The sequence below is a fragment of the Salmo salar genome, chromosome 02 (genome assembly GCF_965601325.2).
Source record: "Salmo salar chromosome 02, fSalSal1, whole genome shotgun sequence".
Taxonomy (NCBI): domain Eukaryota; kingdom Metazoa; phylum Chordata; class Actinopteri; order Salmoniformes; family Salmonidae; genus Salmo; species Salmo salar.
The window spans coordinates 49,482,478-49,500,988 of NC_138292.1; the positions used below are offsets into that span (position 1 = coordinate 49,482,478).

Consider the following 18,511-nt stretch of genomic DNA (forward strand, 5'->3'; position numbering starts at 1 on the left):
TTATCTCTTCCTGGGGTCCAGCAAAATTAAGGCAGTTATACAATTTTAAAAACATTACAATACATTCACAGATTTCACAACACACTGTGTGCCCACAGGCCCCTACTCCACCACTACCACATATCTACAATACAAAATCGATGTGTACGTTAGTGTATAGTGTGTATGTTATCATGTGTATGCATGTGTCTCTGTATATGTTTGTGTTGCTTCACAGTCCCCGTTGTTCCATAAGGTGTATTTTTATATGTTTTTTTAATCAAATTTTACTGCTTGCATCAGTTACTTGATGTGGAATAGAGTTCCATGTAGTCATGGCTCTATGTAGTACTGTGCACCTCCCATAGTCTGTTCTGGACTTGGGGACTGTGAAGAGACCTCTTGTGGCATGTCTTGTGGGGTATGCATGGGTGTCTGAGCTGTGCGCCAGTAGTTCAAACAGACAGCTCTGTGCATTCAACATGTCAATACCTCTTATAAATACAAGTAATGATGAAGTCAATCTCTCCTCCGCTTTGAGCCAGGAGAGATTAACAAGCATATTGTTGATGTTAGCTCTCTGTGTACATCCAAGGGCCAGCCGTGCTGCCCTGTTTTGAGACAATTGCAAAAAGTCCCTTTTTGTGGCACCTGACCACACGACTGAACAGTAGTCCAGGTGCGACAAAACTAGGGCCAGTAGGACCTGCCTTGTTGATAGTGCTGTTAAGAAGGTAGAGCAGCTGCGCTTTATTATGGACAGACTTCTCCCCATCTTAGCTACTGTTGTATCAATATGCTTTGACAATGACAGTTTACAATCCAAGGTTACTCCAAGCAGTTTAGTCACCTCAACTTTCTAAATTTCCACATTATTAATTACAAGATTTATTTGAGGTTTAGGGTTTAGTGAATGATTTGTCCCAAATACAATGCTTTTAGTTTTAGAAATATGTGACATGCAGGAATTGCTGCTTCATTGTTCTACATATACTTGGGTCTTAGTTTGGTGTTAGTAGTGATTGAAAAGTACTGGAATAACAGGGTAGCGCAGGACAAAATGCAGATTAACCGACACAAGAGGTGGCCTTGACACCAGTGGGGTCATGCACCGACATTAATTATTATTATAATTTGAAGGGGCATGGATGGGCCTTCACACCAAAATAATTTAATTTATATTTCATACATAAAATATTTCAATATATTAATATTTCATTCTTCAGCTTTAATGCAATTATGTTTTCTGGGAAACGCCTCAGATGCAAACAATGCACCTTAGGTGAGATTTAACAAAATAATGCCCTGAGAAGTAAGGCCCTAGTCAGTCTATTGGCCCTAAAAGCTGGCATATTTTTGGTGGTAAACTTTGGAGCAGTAACTTACCTGTGGAGAATCCTGGTCTGAGGGCAGTCCATTCTGCAGTCCGTTCTCTACTCCACTGTGGAGAATATAAAGTAGAAAGGGATAATCAGGAATCGAGTCAACGAAGATGAGTAAGTGTCCATGAGCTACCTAGCAACTTGCCTGTGGTGATTTTCATAGCTAACTTGATTTACTTGAAAGAGTCACAATTGTTTTATGAGTGCACATGTTGGTTCTTTGCCCTAGCACTACATAGATGATTCAAATAATCTAAGCTTAATGATGAGTTGATTATTTCAATCAACTGTGTGGTGCTAGGGCAAAAACCAAAATGTGCACCCCTTGGGGTCCCCAACACTGAAATACATAAAAGGAAGCACTTTTTTATTCTACGATTGGAATGAGTCTGGGAGTGGAATGAGTCTGGGTCTTTGAGATTTTTTTATTTTTTATTTCACCTTTATTTAACCAGGTAGGCAAGTTGAAAACAAGTTCTCATTTACAATTGCGACCTGGCCAAGATTAAGCAAAGCAGTTCGACACATACAACAACACAGAGTTACACATGGAGTTAAACAAACTTACTTCAACTTGCTAGTAACCTTATAATACAGTAGAAAAATAAGTCTATATACAATGTGAGCAAATGAGGTGAGATAAGGGAGGTAAAGGCAAAAAAGGCCATGGTGGCAAAGTAAATACAATATAGCAAGTAAAACACTGGAATGGTAGATTTGTAGTGGAAGAAAGTGCAAAGTAGAAATAGAAATAATGGGGTGCAAAGGAGGAAAATAAATAAATACAGTAGGGGAAGAGGTAATTGTTTGGGCTAAATTATAGATGGGCTATGTACAGGTGCAGTGATCTGTGAGCTGCTCTGACAGCTGGTGCTTAAAGCTAGTGAGGGAGATAAGTGATTCGAGTTTCAGAGATTTTTGTAGATCGTTCCAGTCATTGGCAGCAGAGAACTGGAACGAGAGACGGCCAAAGGAGGAATTGGCTTTGGGGGTGACCAGAGAGATATACCTGCTGGAGCGAGTGCTACAGGTGGGTGCTGACTTTACCTAGCAGGGTCTTGTAGATGACCTGGAGCCAGTGGGTTTGGCGACGAGTATGAAGCGAGGGCCAGCCAACGAGAGCGTACAGGTCGCAGTGGTGGGTAGTATATGGGGCTTTGGTGACAAAACGGATGGCACTGTGATAGACTGCATCCAGTTTATTGAGTAGGGTATTGGAGCCTATTTTATAAATGACATCGCAGAAGTCGAGGATCGGATTGGAGATGTTTGACGTAAGTCTGGAAGGAGAGCTTACAGTCTAACCAGACACCTAGGTATTTGTAGTTCTTCACATATTCTAAGTCAGAACCGTCCAGAGTAGTGATGCTGGACGGGTGGGCAGGTGCGGGCAGCGATCGGTTGAAGAGCATTCATTTAGTTTTACTTGTATTTAAGAGCAGTTGGAGGCCACGGAAGGAGAGTTGTAATGGCATTGAAGCTCGTCTGGAGGCTAGTTAACACAGTGTCCAAAGAAGGGCCAGAAGTATACAGAATGGTGTCTTCTGCGTAGAGGTGAATCAGAGACTCACCAGCAGCAAGAGCGACATCATTGATGTATACAGAGAAAAGAGTTGGCCCAAGAATTGAACCCTGTGGCACCCCCATAGAGACTACCAGAGGCCCGGACAACAGGCCATCCGATTTCACACATTGAACTCTGTCAGAGAAGTAGTTGGTGAACCAGGCGAGGCAATCATTTGAGAAACCAAGGATATTGAGTCTGCCGATGAGGATGTGGTGATTGACAGAGTCGAAAGCCTTGGCCAGGTCAATGAATACGGCAGCACAGTATTGTTTATTATCGATGGCGGTTACGATATCGTTTAGGACCTTGAGCGTGGCTGAGGTGCACCCATGACCAGCTCTGAAACCAGATTTCATAGCGAAGAAGGTGCGGTGGGATTCGAAATGGTCGGTAATCTGTTTGTTGACTTGGCTTTCGAAGACCTTAGAAAGACAGGGTAGGATAGATATAGGTCTGTAGCAGTTTGGGTCAAGAGTGTCCCCTCCTTTGAAGAGGGGGATGACAGAAGCTGCTTTCCAATCTTTTGGAATCTCAGACGACACGAAAGAGGTTGAACAGGCTAGTAATAGGGGTTGCAACAATTTTGGCAGATCATTTTAGAAAGAAAGGGTCCAGATTGTCTAGCCTGGCTCATTTGTAGGGGTCCAGATTTTGCAGCTCTTTCAGAACATCAGATGACTGGATTTGGGAGAAGGAGAAATGGGGAAGGCTTGGGCGAGTAGCTGTGGGGGGTGCAGTGCTGTTGACTACGGTAGGGGTAGCCAGGTGGAAAGCATGGCCAGCCGTAGAAAAATACTTATTGAAATTCTCAATTATATTGGATTTATTGGAGGTGACAGAGTTTCCTATCCTCAGTGCAGTGGGCAGCTGGGAGGAGGTGTTCTTATTCTCCATGAACTTTACAGTGTCCCAGAACTTTTTTGAGTTTGTGTTGCAGAATCAAATTTCTGCTTGAAAAAGCGAGCCTTAGCTTTTCTAACTGCCTGTGTATATTGGTTTCTAACTTCCCTGAAAAGTTGCATATCACGGGGGCTATTCGATGCTAATGCAGAACGCCACAGGATGTTTTTGTGTTGGTTAAGGGCAGTCAGGTCTGGAGAGAACCAAGGGCTATGTCTGTTCCTGGTTCTATATTTCTTGAATGGGGCATGCTTATTTAAGATGGTGAGGAAGGCATTTCAAAAAAAAAATAACCAGGCATCCTCTACTGACGGGATGCGGTCAATATCCTTCCAGGATACCCGGGCCAGGTCTATTAGAAATGTTTCAGGGAGCGTTTGATAGTGATGAGTGGAGGTCGTTTGACCACTGCCCCATTACGGATGCAGGCAATGAGGCAGTGATCGCTGAGATCTTGGTTGAAAACAGCAGAGGTGTATTTAGAGGGCAAGTTGGTTAGGATGATATCTAAGAGGGTGCCCATGTTTACGGCTTTGGGGTGGCACCTGGTAGGTTCATTGATAATTTGTGTGAGATTGAGGGCATCAAGCTTAGATTGTAGGATGGCTGGGGTGTTAACTTCTTACATCTAGACGTTCCACTAGCGGAACACCGCTCCAATATCCAATGATAGGGCGTGGCACGAAATACAAACTCCTCGAAAACCCTAAAACTTCCATTTTTCAAACATATGACTATTTTACACCATTTTAAAGACAAGACCCTCCTTTATCTAACCACACTGTCCGATTTCAAAAAGGCTTTACAACGAAAGCAAAACATTAGATTATGTCAGGAGAGTACCCTGCCAAAAATAATCAGACACCCATTTTTCAAGCTAGCATATAATGTCACAAAAACCAAAACCAAAGCTAAATGCAGCACTAACCTTTGATGATCTTCATCAGATGACACTCCTAGGACATTATGTTTTACAATACATGCATGTTTTGTTCAATCAAGTTCATATTTATATCAAAAACCAGCTTTTTACATTAGCATGTGACGTTCAGAACTAGCATTCCCACTTCCGGTGAATTTACTAAATTACTCACGATAAACGTTCACAAAAAAACATAATAATTATTTTAAGAATTATAGATACAGAACTCCTTTATGCAATCGCGGTGTCCGATTTTAAAATAGCTTTTCGGTGAAAGCACATTTCGCAATATTCTGAGTAGATAGCCCGGCCATCACAGGCTAGCTATTTTGACACCCACCAAGTTTGGTACTCACCAAACTCAGATTTACTATAAGAAAAATTGGATTACCTTTGCTGTTCTTCGTCAGAATGCACTCCCAGGACTTCTACTTCAACAACAAATGTTGGTTTGGTTCCAAATAATCCATAGTTATATCCAAATAGCGGCGTTTTGTTTGTGCGTTCAAGACACTATCCGAAGGGTAACGAAGGGTGACGCGCCGGCGCATATCGTGACAAAAAATTTCAAAATATTCCATTACCGTACTTCGAAGAATGTCAAATGCTGTTTATTTTAAACGGAATATTATCGCTATTTTTCGCAAAAAATAGTGATAATATTCCGACCGGGAGACGTCGTTTTCGTTCAAAGACTGAAAATGTAAAATGGACTCTTCACGTGCACGCGCACACCCGTTTCATTGTTCTCAGATCGACCACTATCCAAATGTCCTACTGTTTTTCAGCCAGAGACTGCAGAGTCATCATTCAATGTTCTGGTGCCTTCTGAGAGCCTATGGGAGCCTTAGAAAGTGTCACGTTACAGCAGAGATCCTCTGTTTTCAATAAAGAGGCTAAAGAAGGCCAAGAAATGGTCAGAGAGGGCACTTCCTGTTTGGAATCTTCTCAGGTTTTGGCCTGCCATATGAGTTCTGTTATACTCACAGACACCATTCAAACAGTTTTAGAAACTTTAGGGTGTTTTCTATCCAAATCAAACAATTATATGCATATTCTAGTTTCTGGGCAGGAGTAATAAACAGATTAAATCGGGTACGTTTTTTATCCGGCCGTGAAAATACTGCCCCCTATCCATAACAGGTTAAGCATGTCCCAGTTTAAGTCACCTAGCAGCACGAGCTCTGAAGATAGATGGGGGGCAATCAGTTCACATATGGTGTCCAGAGCACAGTTGGGGGCAGAGGGTGGTCTATAGCAGGCGGCAACAGTGAGAGACTTGTTTTTAGAGAGATGGATTTTTAAAAGTAGAAGTTCAAATTGTTTGGGTACAGACCTGTATACTAGGACAGAACTCTGCAGGCTATCTCTGCAGTAGATTGCAACACCGACCCATTTGGACGTTCTATCTTGTCTGAAAATGTTGTAGTTAGGGATGAAGATTTCAGAGTTTTTGGTGGACTTCCTAAGCCAGGATTCAGACACGGCTAGGACATCCAGGTTGGCAGAGTGTGCTAAAGCAGTGAATAAAACAAACTTAGGGAGAAGGCTTCTAATGTTAACATGCATGAAACCAAGGCTATTATGGTTACAGAAGTCATCAAAAGAGAGCACCTGGGGAATAGGAGTGGAGCTAGGCACTGCTGGGCCTGGATTCACCTCTACATCACCAGAGGAATAGAGGAGGAGTAGTATAAGGGTACGGCTAAAAGCTATGAGAATTGGTCGTCTATGACGTCCAGAATAGAGAGTAAAAGGAGCAGGTTTCTGGGGGCGATAAAACAGCTTCAAGGTATAATGTACAGACAAAGGTATGGTAGGATGTGAATACAGTGGAGGTAAACCTAGGCATTTAGTGATGATGAGAGAGATATTGTCTCTAGAAACATCACTGAAACCAGAAGATGTCATAGCATGTGTGGGTGGTGGAACTGAAAGGTTGGATAAGGTATAATGAGCAGGGCTAGAGGCTCTACAGTGAAATAAGCCAATAAACACTAACCAGAACAGCAATGGACAAGGCATATTGACATTAAGGAGAGGCATGCTTAGCCAAGTGATCATAAGGGTCCCGTGAGATTCAGACAGCTAGCCGGGCCATAGGTAGCAGCTAGCTGGCGGAAGATGGAGGTCTGTTTTTAGCCACCTCGTGCGTTTCCGTCTGTAGATTAGTGGGGTTCCGTGTGGTAGGGCAAATTGGCAATTGGCAAAATAGTTATACTTATAGTGGCCCAAGAAAATTGTCCGATAGACCTATTCAGATAGCAGCCAATAAGACAGCTAATGATTAGCGGGCCGCAGATGGGCGTTCAGGTTACGTCGCGACGGAGGGGCCAATTGGATAACTCCCTCGGGCAGATAACGTCGGTAGTCCAGTCGTGAAGGCCCGATGGGGCTCCGCATCGGCAGTAAAACGGGTCCGGATAGGTGATTGTAGCCCAGGAGTGGCTGATGTAACTCTTCAGCTGGCTAGCTCCGGAATAAGGTCCGGGGATATGGAGAGAAAATAGGTCCGGTATGGTCTGAGTCACGCTGTACAAAACTGCCGATAGCTTTTCGAGCTAAGGGATAGCTGATGATCGCCAAGCGTGGCTAGCTGAACTCCAACGTTAGCCAGTGAACTGGCCAACCTCTGGCTAACCGCTGGCTAGCTTCTGTTGTGGATTTCAGATTTGAGGTAAATAATATATATATTTTTTTTATTGGTGAGGCGGGTTGCAGGAGAGTGTTTTGAGGTCGAGTTTTTAGAAAAATATATAAAAAGATATGCGAAGAAAAGATGTAAATATATATATATATACATGGGACATGACAAGACGAAGGAAAAAGAACTCTGACTGCTACGCCATCTTGGAATACAAGATAAGCGATAAGTAACATACTATATTAGCTATGATGGCTTTGGGAAACACACCCTTGTCTGTTTCTTTACCAACACCGCTACTAGGGCTGTGGCAGTTACAACATTTCGTCAGCCAGTGATTGTCAAGGAAATAACTGGTCTCACGGTAATTGACCATTCATCTCCTGGCTTTCACACATAGCCTACAAGCTACCAATGCAGACCTTTGGAACAGCTACAATTTAAAAAGTATAATAAATCCATGTAATATAGCCTACACCTTCACAATAAATCCATTATTTATTTTAGACAGCTCTAAAGAAGCATGATATGAAGAAAATGTAGTCTATTTCAGAAGAACATAATAACATACTCTGATATGTCCTTATGTTAGGTCCTGATCTGGCTATACCAAATGGCTGTGGGCTACACTAGTTCATTTAACAGACAAGATTTGCTTAGAATTCTGTGACAATATTTTATAGTATCAAGAACACAATTGAACAAAGCTGAATAAAATCTAAATATTTTTTCCAAACGATTTGAGGGACTACGCACATTTGGCTATTCTGTATTGAGCAATTAACAAAGAAATAGGTACTCCTATATACTTCATTTAGAGTAATTAATGTAACTTTAATTGTTCTAGAAATGTTGGGCTATATGTTTTGATGTTTAATACATTGTAAAGCTGCATGATACGACTCTAATGATGATTTGAAAACAGTAGCTTTAAAAGGCATGAGCTCTGCTTTGTTTTTTTGCGCAGGCTGTAAACACTTCATTAGTCTTTCATTCACAATTTGACAAGCACTTGATAATGCCTCAATTTCACTGTGGCATCCCCTTTGTGGCTGTAATGCACTCAACAACAAAAAAATCCATGCCTTTTGCGGCCAGTGGCCGTTGTGCCCTTGGCCCGGAGTGCTGCGTTGTGCCCTTCTCCCTGCGTTGTGCCCTTCTCCCTGCGTTATGCCCTTCTCCCTGAGTGTCACGTCCTGACCAGCAGAGGGAGTAGTTGTGTAGTATTTTGGTCAGGACGTGGCAGAAGAAGTCTGTGTATGTGTTTTCTAGTATGTCTGTTTCTTTGTTAGTCTTGTGACTCCTGATCAGGAACAGCTGGATATCATTGTTCCTGATTGGGAGTCATATATTAGGAGTGTGTTTTTCACCTGGGGTTTGTGGGTTGTTGTTTTAGCACTGCTTTATGTTAGCCTGCTAACTGTTCCTGTCGGTTTATTGTTTCTTGTTTTTGTGTTCATTTTATTCTAATTAAATAGAAAGATGAGCATTCACATCCCGTCTGCGTTTTGGTCATCCATTCACCATGACAGCCGTGACACTGAGTGCTGCGTTGTGCCCTTCTCCCTGAGTGCTGCGTGCTCCTAAACACCTATCACTCACATGGCTCTCCATCACATGATCAGGTCTTTCTCACAGGCTACAAGCAAAGACAGACACATCGGGGACACAACTGCATGCGTCCTTATCCAATTCTGAGGTGCATAATTGAAGATATTGGAAGAACTGTCCACATTTACTTTTCATTAGCGAACAAGATGAGTAGGCCTAACGAGCAGCAAAAGCACTAGCCTATGTCAATCTACTATGCCCATAGCACAAAAGTCGACATATTCTATTCTGTGCGAGAAATAAATATTCCAAACATAGTCTGGGACAGTTGCGGGATGCAATAGATTGCAAATTAATACAACCACTAGCATCAAAACATTATTTTACGCAATTTGGCTGACGCAATATTTAGCTTAAAATGTTAACAAACTATTAGGCTATTTCTCCACATTATAAGCACAGCAATGTGCACATGGCAGTAGGCTATAAGCGCGAATGTTCCATTAGCGGGAAAACACCATTATCAAAAAAACATTATTAAAAAGGTGCATTTTTATGGTGAAATTATCTACCCGAAACTTGAAACTCACGCGCTGTTTATGCATGCTCTAAAGGCTTTAGGCTCTAAACGCCTTGTAAAGCGGATTAACGTGCTTAACTTTAGTCTATTTGGTCACTTTAATTGTGATACAAACATTATCAAAACATATAGGCATATGGGCTAGGCTACATAAGGTGTGTGACTATGATTAGGGGGAAAAAATGCAGTTTCTTATGCTGGGCATCATTCACAAGTGATAATATCATTCACAAGTGATTGGCTAATATTGTCACCCATCAGACTATTCTTAATTTAATTTTATCTTTACATATACAGTTGAAGTCAGAAGTTTACATACACTTAGGTTGGAGTCATTAAAACTGGTTTTTCAACCACTCCACAAATTAGGTGTTAACAAACTATTGTTTTGGCAAGTCGGTTAGAACATCTACTTTGTGCATGACAAGTCATTTTTCCAACAATTGTTTACAGACAGATTATTTCACTTATAATTCACTGTATCACAATTCCAGTGGGTCAGAAGTTTACGTACACTAAAGTTGACTGTGCCTTTCAAAAACTTGGAAAATTCCAGAAAATTATGTCATGGCTTTAGAAGCTTCTGATAGGCTAATTGACATCATTTGAGTCAATTGTCAACTCAATTCTCGGGCCGACTCTCTTCTCTGTATGCATCAATGATGTCGCTCTTGCTGCTGGTGATTCTCTGATCCACCACTACGCAGCTGACACCATTCTGTATACTTCTGGCCCTTCTTTGGACACTGTGCTAACTAACCTCCAGACGAGCTTCAATGCCATACAACCCTCCTTCCGTGGCCTCCAACTGCTCTTAAATGCAAGTAAAACTAAATGCATGCTCTTCAAGCGATCGCTGCCCGCACCTGCCCGCCCATCCAGCATCACTACTCTGGACGGTTCTGACCTAGAATATGTGGACAACTACAAATACCTAGGTGTCTGGTTAGACTGTAAACTCTTTCCAGACCCACATTAAGCATCTCCAATCCAAAATTAAATCTAGAATCGGCTTCATATTTCGCAACAAAGCATCCTTCACTCATGCTGCCAAACATACCCTCGTAAAACTGACTATCCTACCGATCCTCGACTTCGGCGATGTCATTTACAAAATAGCCTCAAACACTCTACTCAACAAATTGGATGCAGTCTAGCACAGTGCCATCCGTTTTGTCACCAAAGCCCCATATACTACCCACCACTGCGACATGTATGCTCTCGTTGGCTGGCCCTCGCTTCATACTCGTCGCCAAACCCACTGGCTACAGGTCATCTACAAGTCTTTGCTAGGTAAAGCCCCGCCTTATCTCAATTCACTGGTCACCATTGCAGCACCCACCCGCAGCACGTGCTCCAGCAGGTATATTTCACTGGTCACCCCCAAAGCCAATTCCTACTTTGCCGCCTTTTCTTACAGTTCTCTGCTGCCAATGACTGGAACGAACTGCAAAAAATGCTGAAGCTGGAGACTCTTATCTCCCTCAAAAACTTCAAGCACCAGCTGTCAGAGCAGCTCACAGATCATTGCACCTGTACATTGCCCATCTGTAAATAGCCCATCCAACTACCTTATCCCCATACTGTAATTTTTTATTTATTTAGCTCCTTTGCACCCCAGTATCTCTACTTGCACATTCATCTTCTGCACAGCTACCACTCCAGTGTTTATTTTCTCTATTGTAATTACCTCGCCATTATGGCCTATTTTATTGCCTTACCTAACTTATCTTACCTCATTTGCACACACTGTATATATACATATATATATATACACACACACACCTCTTTTTTCCTACTGTATATTTGTTTATTCCATGTGTAACTGTGTTGTTGTATATGTCGAACTGCTTTGCTTTATCTTGGCCAGGTCGCAGTTGTAAATGAGAACTTGTTCTCAAATAGCCTAACTGGTTAAATAAAGGTGAAAAAAATAAATAATTGGAAGTGTACCTGTGGATGCATTGCAAGGCCTACCTTCAAACTCAGTGCCTCTTTGCTCGACATCATGGGAAAATCAAAAGAAATCAGCCAAGAACCAGACAAAAAAATTGTAGACCTCGACAAGTCTGGTTCATCCTTTGGAGTAATTTCCAAATGCTTGAAGGTACCATGTTCATCTGTACAAACAATAGTATGCAAGTATAAACACCATGGGACCACGCAGCCGTCATACCGCTCAGGCGGAGACGCGTTCTGCCTCCTAGAGATGAACGTACTTTGACGCGAAAAGTACAAATCAACAGGAAAGGACCTTGTGAAGATGCTGGAGGAAACAGGTGCAAAATTATCTATATCCACAAATTATCTATAGCCACTGCTCCAAAAACACCATAAAAAATCCAGACTACGATTTGCAACTGCACATTTTTTATTTATCTGTTATTTTACCAGTTAAGTTGACTGAGAACACATTCTCATTTACAGCAACAACCTGGGGAATAGTTACAGGGGAGAGGAGGGGGATGAATGAGCCAATTGTAAACTGGGGATTATTAGGTGACTGTGATGGTTTGAGGGCCAGATTGGGAATTTAGCCAGGACACCGGGGGTTAACACCCCTACTCTTACAATAAGTGCCATGGGATCTTTAATGACCTCAGAGTCAGGACACCCATTTAACACCCCAGTCACTGCCCTGGGGCATTGGGATATTATTTATCTACTGGCCCTCCAACACCAGTTCCAGCAGCATCTGGTCTCCCATCCAGTGACTGACCAGGACCAACCCTGCTTAGCTTCAGAAGCAAGCCAGCAGTGGTATGCAGGGTGGTATGCTGGGACATGGGTACAAAGATTGTACTTTTTGGAGAATGTCCTCTGGTCTGATGAAACAATACAGAACTGTTTGGCCATATTGACCATCATTATGTTTGGAGGGAAAAGGGGAACGCTTGCAAGCCGAAGAACACCATCCTAACCGTGAAGCACGGGGGTGGCAGCATCATGTTGTGGGGGTGCTTTGCTGCAGGAGGGACACCTGCGGGACACCTGTCGACAACTTCCGGTGAAATTGGAGGGCGCGCAATTAAATTAAATTATCATAAAAATTATGGATATTAAACATTTAGGTACATACAATTGTCTTATATCGGTTAAAAGCTTAAATTCTTGTAATCTAACTGTACTGTCCAATATACAATAGGCTTTACAGTGAAAGCATGCCATGCGATTGTTTGAGGACGGCGCCCCACATCAACATATTTTTCCACCACACTTACTTTTTGAAAATCTTCCTCTGATTTGCAATCCAAAGGGTCCCAGCGACAACATGAAGTGTCGTTTTGTTAGATAAAATCCTTCTTTATATCCCAAAAAGTCTGTTTAGTTGGCGCCATCGATTTGAGTTATCCACTCATTCAACATGCTGAGAAAGGAATCCAAAAACCTACCGCTAAACTTTGTTAAAACAAGTCAAAATACATTTCTATATAATCCTCAGGTACCCTAAAATGTAATTAAACTATAATATTTCATACGGAAAGTAGTATGTTCAATAGGAAAACGATATTAGCAGATGCAAAATATAGACCCTAGTCTGAAGAAGTTTTAAGGACAACAAATCGAGAATTTGTGGGCAGAACTGAAAAAGTGTGTGCGAGCAAAGAGGCCTTAAAACCTGACTCAGTAACACCAGCTCTGTCAGTAGGAATAGGCCAAAATTCACCCAACTTATTGTGGGAAGCTTGTGGAATGCTACCCAAAACGTTGACAATTAAACAATTTAAAGGCAACGCTACCAAATACTAATTGAGTGTATGTAAACTTCTGACCCACTGGGAATGTGATGAAATAAATAAAAGCTGAAATAATTCATTCTCTCTACTATTATTCTGACATTTGTGGTGGATGAATCAGAATTAGTTGGATAACATAGATAATTAAGATGTCTTATCTGCATAATATGCTTATGTGATATACTGGTTATTAGAATGTATCCCTTTGGACTTTGGTGTTGGCAGTTGTATTTCTTCCCTCAGCTGGGGCTCAGTCACTTGGGGCCCAGAGAGGGATAGAGGTCAGGCATGTCTTTTACATGTCTCTGGTGCTATGCAGAATATCAGAAAGGGAAGAGGACAGGATGGAACATTATCTTCATATGTGAATGTGCCTTTACCTATTCTTAAACCATGTGAAGGGATGGCGTGATTAATGGGGAACCAATTACTTGTCTCCACAATGTCTGTGCTCAAGTCACTCCCTCCTTTGGCATTGGGGGAGGTGTATGGCAGTGTCTGGTCCCCTCTAGGTCATACACTATCCCAGGATAAGTGCAACATCAGAGGCTCACTCCCCTCAGTGAGCTTGTCCAAGAGAGGGGTCAAGAAGGGGTTTTATTTGAGATGGGAGTATCTAGAGTTGACAATTGAGTTATGCCATTGGATGAGTTGGTGGTTTTGTGCTATGAAGTACCAGGAACGAGATTAGAACCTCGTCTTAGGGACCAAACTGAACGATAATTTATAGCGAATGCTATCTGGCTACGGGATACTCCTTTTTCATTATAAAGTCTTCCTTTGTGAACTGTTCCTAATATCTGTGGTTTGTTATGTTGACTAGGGGGGTGGATCTTTGCTATAAAAGATCTCAGTAGCCATTGTGTTGTCACTCAACGGTTCATTAGAAATAGGGAATCGTTGAAAGTCAAAGCTATTGCAAAGCTCTTATTATTAAAGATGTAGTTTAAGTATAACTCTGACTGGTGTGTGAAGTTTGTCTCTCTTCATTTGGTAATACAGAAATTAACCACCACACATTTCACATTCTTAAAATAAAGTGGTGATCCTAACTGACCTAAGACAGGGAATCTTTACTAGGATTAAATGTCAGGAATTGTGAAAAACTGAGTTTAAATGTATTTGGCTAAGGTGTATGTAAACTTCCGAGTTCAACTGTACTAAATAATATATGTGTCATTTTTTTTTATATAGAATGGACCATTATCATGCACCTGTCTCGAAACAGTGGCAGCAGGAAAAAATACAAGTCATCTATGCACTTAAATAATGAATGGAGGACACTTTTCCCTTGGTTCATTTTCATGCCAGCCAGGTAGGCTATACTCCTGTTGTAAAGATAAACAATGTGGTTAATATTAGGAATGTTGAGAATTAAATATAGTAGGCCTAGCCTATACAAGGCTGATGGGATCCTCCTCTTTTTAGTAGAGACCATCACTCTGTTTTTTGGCGAAATTGCATGTTGCCCAACATGAGCTCATGGGCTCTCATGAAGTGTTTGATTAGATTTTCGAAGACATTTGCATTGATGTCAGAGTGATTACAGGGACAATACAGTGCTGAGTAACAGGCAGTTAGCAAGTTTGGTAGGCTACTAATGACCATAAGCAGCATCAGAGCTTACCGTGACTAAACGGTCACGTGGAATTTGCTGCATTCATGACTCGTGACCGCCGGTGTGGCGGGAATATGGTCACCGCAACAGCTGTAACCGCTACACTTACCTCTGCAGTGGTGAGTCCTGCGCCGGTAAAGGCTCCGGTGAAGGGTTTTTTCGCATTTTCTCCTCTTCCTCTTGCTGTCTTCTCACTTCCAATAACTCCAACTGGAAGAACAAGACACAACAGAACCTCAGTCTCATTTTACCACCTTTATCTGAGTAAATCTGGCAATGCCATCTTCAAAGAGTGATGGGTCGTCACACTTCAATTTTAACGTTTGCTATTTACCTGGGACTTAAGACGTGAAAAATGGTAGCTAATTGAATTACCTAATGATTACATTGTAGTTTCTTTGGGATTCATTGGAACATGCAAAACGTTGTACCAATTATTACCAATTATGTTGAATTCTTTGAACGCACCATATTATATTATCACTACCAAATTTTTCATGAAATACTGGGTACATACTGTAATGACATGCAGTTAACACTAGGTGTCAATGTTAGTATGTGAACTTAAATAATTGACTAGCACAAGATAGCTGTTCACTAAACAATGTTTTATGAACATTACAAATACCCACTGGAATAGAACTGAAAAAGTAACTGTCTATGAGTAAGACTAATGTCTAAGAATCGTTTTACCATAAACATTTGTGACACGTGACAGAAAAATTGCAACCCGCCAAAACACTCACCGTAGTCAACCTCTCCAGCGCTGAGAAGCGCTCCTCCCAAGTAGCGGCCGACTTCTCGAATGCCTCGTGCCTCTTGATCAGTTTCTCCACCTCGTCCACGCTCTGCCCCAACTCCCAGCCGAACAGGTATGGTTCCTGTCCCAGCAGCCACGCCTCTGCCACCCCTGCATCTCTCCCAAACTGGTGAACCTCCAAAACTAGACCATGCAGAGCAAAGAGAAGAAAGTCAGCAGGGAAAACTGGAAGAGAGAAGGCCCAACTGAAATTGTTTCCTTACAATGTTGTAGCTAACTTATAGCCTCGGGTAACCTGAGCACTCATGACTAATATCCACCCTCCCCAAACAGAAACACTCAGTGTCCACTTTAGACCACAAGCATTAGTTATCAGCAGAGCCAACGTGGTCTCAGAGCATTTTGTATTATTCTGTACGTAAATCCGAGACAATCCATTGAGTATAATATTTCATATGGTATGTTGAGTTCCATTAATTTGTTGAGTTCCATCATCAATTTCATATGATATGTTACAAATGACAATTTCTATGATATGTTATGAATTGCAATTTGTACAATATATTACGAATTTGCAAAACATATAATATGTTACGAATTTGCGAAACGTACAATATGTTACGAATTTGCAAAACGTACAATATGTTATGAATTGCAATTCATACAGTATGTTATGAATTTGCAAAACATACAATATGCTACGAATTTGTTAAACATATACAATGTATTCGGAAAGTATTCAGACCCCTTGACTTTTTCCACATTTTGTTTCGTTACAGCCTTATTCTAAAATTGATAAAATATTTTTTCCCCCTCATCAATCTACACATAATACCCCATAATGACAAAGCAAAAACAGGTTTTTCGATTTTTTGCAAATGTAATAAAAATAAAACAGAAATACCTTATTTACATAAGTATTCAGACCCTTTGCTGAGACTCAAAATTTAGCTCAGGTGCATCCTGTTTCCATTGATCATGTTTCTACAACTTGATTGGAGTCCAACTGTGGTAAATTAAATATTCCAGTCTGTGCTAGCAAAACAGTCCTGAAGTTTAGCATCTGCTTCATCTGACCACTTTTTTTATAGACCGAGTCACTGGTGCTTCCTGCTTTAATTTTTGCTTGTAAGCAGGAATCAGGAGGATAGCATTATGGTCAGATTTGCCAAATGGAGGGCGAGGGAGAGCTTTGTAAGCGTCTCTGTGTGTGGAGTAAAGGTGGTCTAGAATTATTTTCCCTCTGGTTGCACATTTAACATGCTGATAGAAATTAGGTAAAACTGATTTAAGTTTCCCTGCATTAAAGTCCCCGGCCACTACGTATTTTATACATAGATTCCATGCAATGATGTGTATAAACCCTGGATTGGTTTTGCTATGTAATGGCCAATGTGAGGCTTTGAAGCCATCGGCCTCCATAGGAATGAATGGAAGTCTACAGACAAAATTACATGTATTTAAGTATGTCTTTGTTATGGGGACAGTAACATTAGTACAATACCCCAAAAATGTTTTTAAGTAATATGTTTGTTTATATATATATATATATATATATATATATATATATATATATTATATATATATATATATATATATATATATATATATTTTCTTTCATGTTCAGTTGAGAAAATATATTTTTTAAGTAAGCATTAAGGTTTCTGTAATATAATAGAATTGTCAAAAATGAATATAGACAAACAAAATTTGATTTATATAGCTTCCAAAATATATTTTTTTTAATGGACGGAGGAAGAGTACCAAAATGGCTGCTCGGTGGCTTCAAAACAGTGCCCTGTTAGTCATCTAGGGTTAATACATATAATTAATTGCATGTCACAATAAATTACGTTGAAACATTGTTGTTTGAATTAGTTTGTGCCCAGTAGGACGGGATATGCCCAACTAGTGACAAGATTCCATCCAATAGCATGTGGGAAAGTATGAACAAAAATCCTTACTCAGTCTTAACCACTCCCGTCGGTCCTCCCACTTGTCAATCATGTCTTTCCTCTTGTCCATCAGCTGTAGTAATTTATCTTTGATCTAAACAGAGGACAGAGCAGCAAATTATTATCTTTTAACATTGGGTATCATCACATACAAACAATGCAATACACTAAAACCTGAAGAGGCTACAATGCAGTATGGTCATTCCACAAAATGAGTGCCTTTGATATTTTAAGAAGAAATGGTGCCCTTTAATAAATACGATTTTTATATCAATAAAGACGTGCTAAAGTGCGAAGATGCAGAATTTTCACGTCCCTCATTGCACACTCTGTGACTTCCAGGAACCCACATCACCCCAACATTTCTACAGGTTTTCACCATCATTGTAAAGCCCTATTTTTTTTTTTTTTTGACAAAGCTATTTCTGAAGATGATTATTTATTTAATATGATTCGTGATTCATTTTAAGTTACACATCTCAAAAGGCACCAAATTGGTGGAACGACCCAAAAACATAGGACTGTCAAATTCATTTAGCCAAATGGACCATTTAATTGAGAAAGAGCAGTGGTCCTCAAATGGCTCATGGGCTGCCCTGCAGTAGCATAGCATTGGTTTGGCAATGGAACATACCTCTTCTGATGCATAGTGCTTTCTGGTTAGCAGAGACTTGCCCAACTCAATGCAAGCGGTGAAGCTGTCATTGCGAGCGTCGATCTCAGCCTTGATACCCTGGTGGTTGTTCATCAACAACTCCACAGAGGACACGTCCCTGTGCAGAGAAAGAAAAACACGCACGCACGCAGACAGGCACACACACACCAGGATATCAGTATACAAACCTAAGATTGGAATAGGAATTTCAGTTTACCTCCTGAATTGACATGGAACTGACCCCCACCTAGCTAAGTACAA

General features: G+C 41.0%; 1 protein-coding gene across 4 annotated transcripts in view; it reads right to left on the minus strand.

Moving 5' to 3' along the window:
• The window catches only part of LOC106584953 (spectrin beta chain, non-erythrocytic 1), a 136,372-nt gene that overhangs the window by 4,602 nt on the left and 113,259 nt on the right, over positions 1–18,511 (minus strand). For all 4 annotated transcript variants that reach the window (XM_014170641.3, XM_014170652.3, XM_014170647.3 and 1 more), the window contains 5 exons: positions 18,230–18,368; positions 17,605–17,689; positions 15,627–15,823; positions 14,990–15,090; positions 1,366–1,420 (listed from right to left, as the gene is read on the minus strand). In XM_014170641.3, the coding sequence (XP_014026116.2) occupies positions 1,366–1,420; positions 14,990–15,090; positions 15,627–15,823; positions 17,605–17,689; positions 18,230–18,368 (577 nt within the window). The remainder of the gene's footprint in view (positions 1–1,365; positions 1,421–14,989; positions 15,091–15,626; positions 15,824–17,604; positions 17,690–18,229; positions 18,369–18,511) is intronic.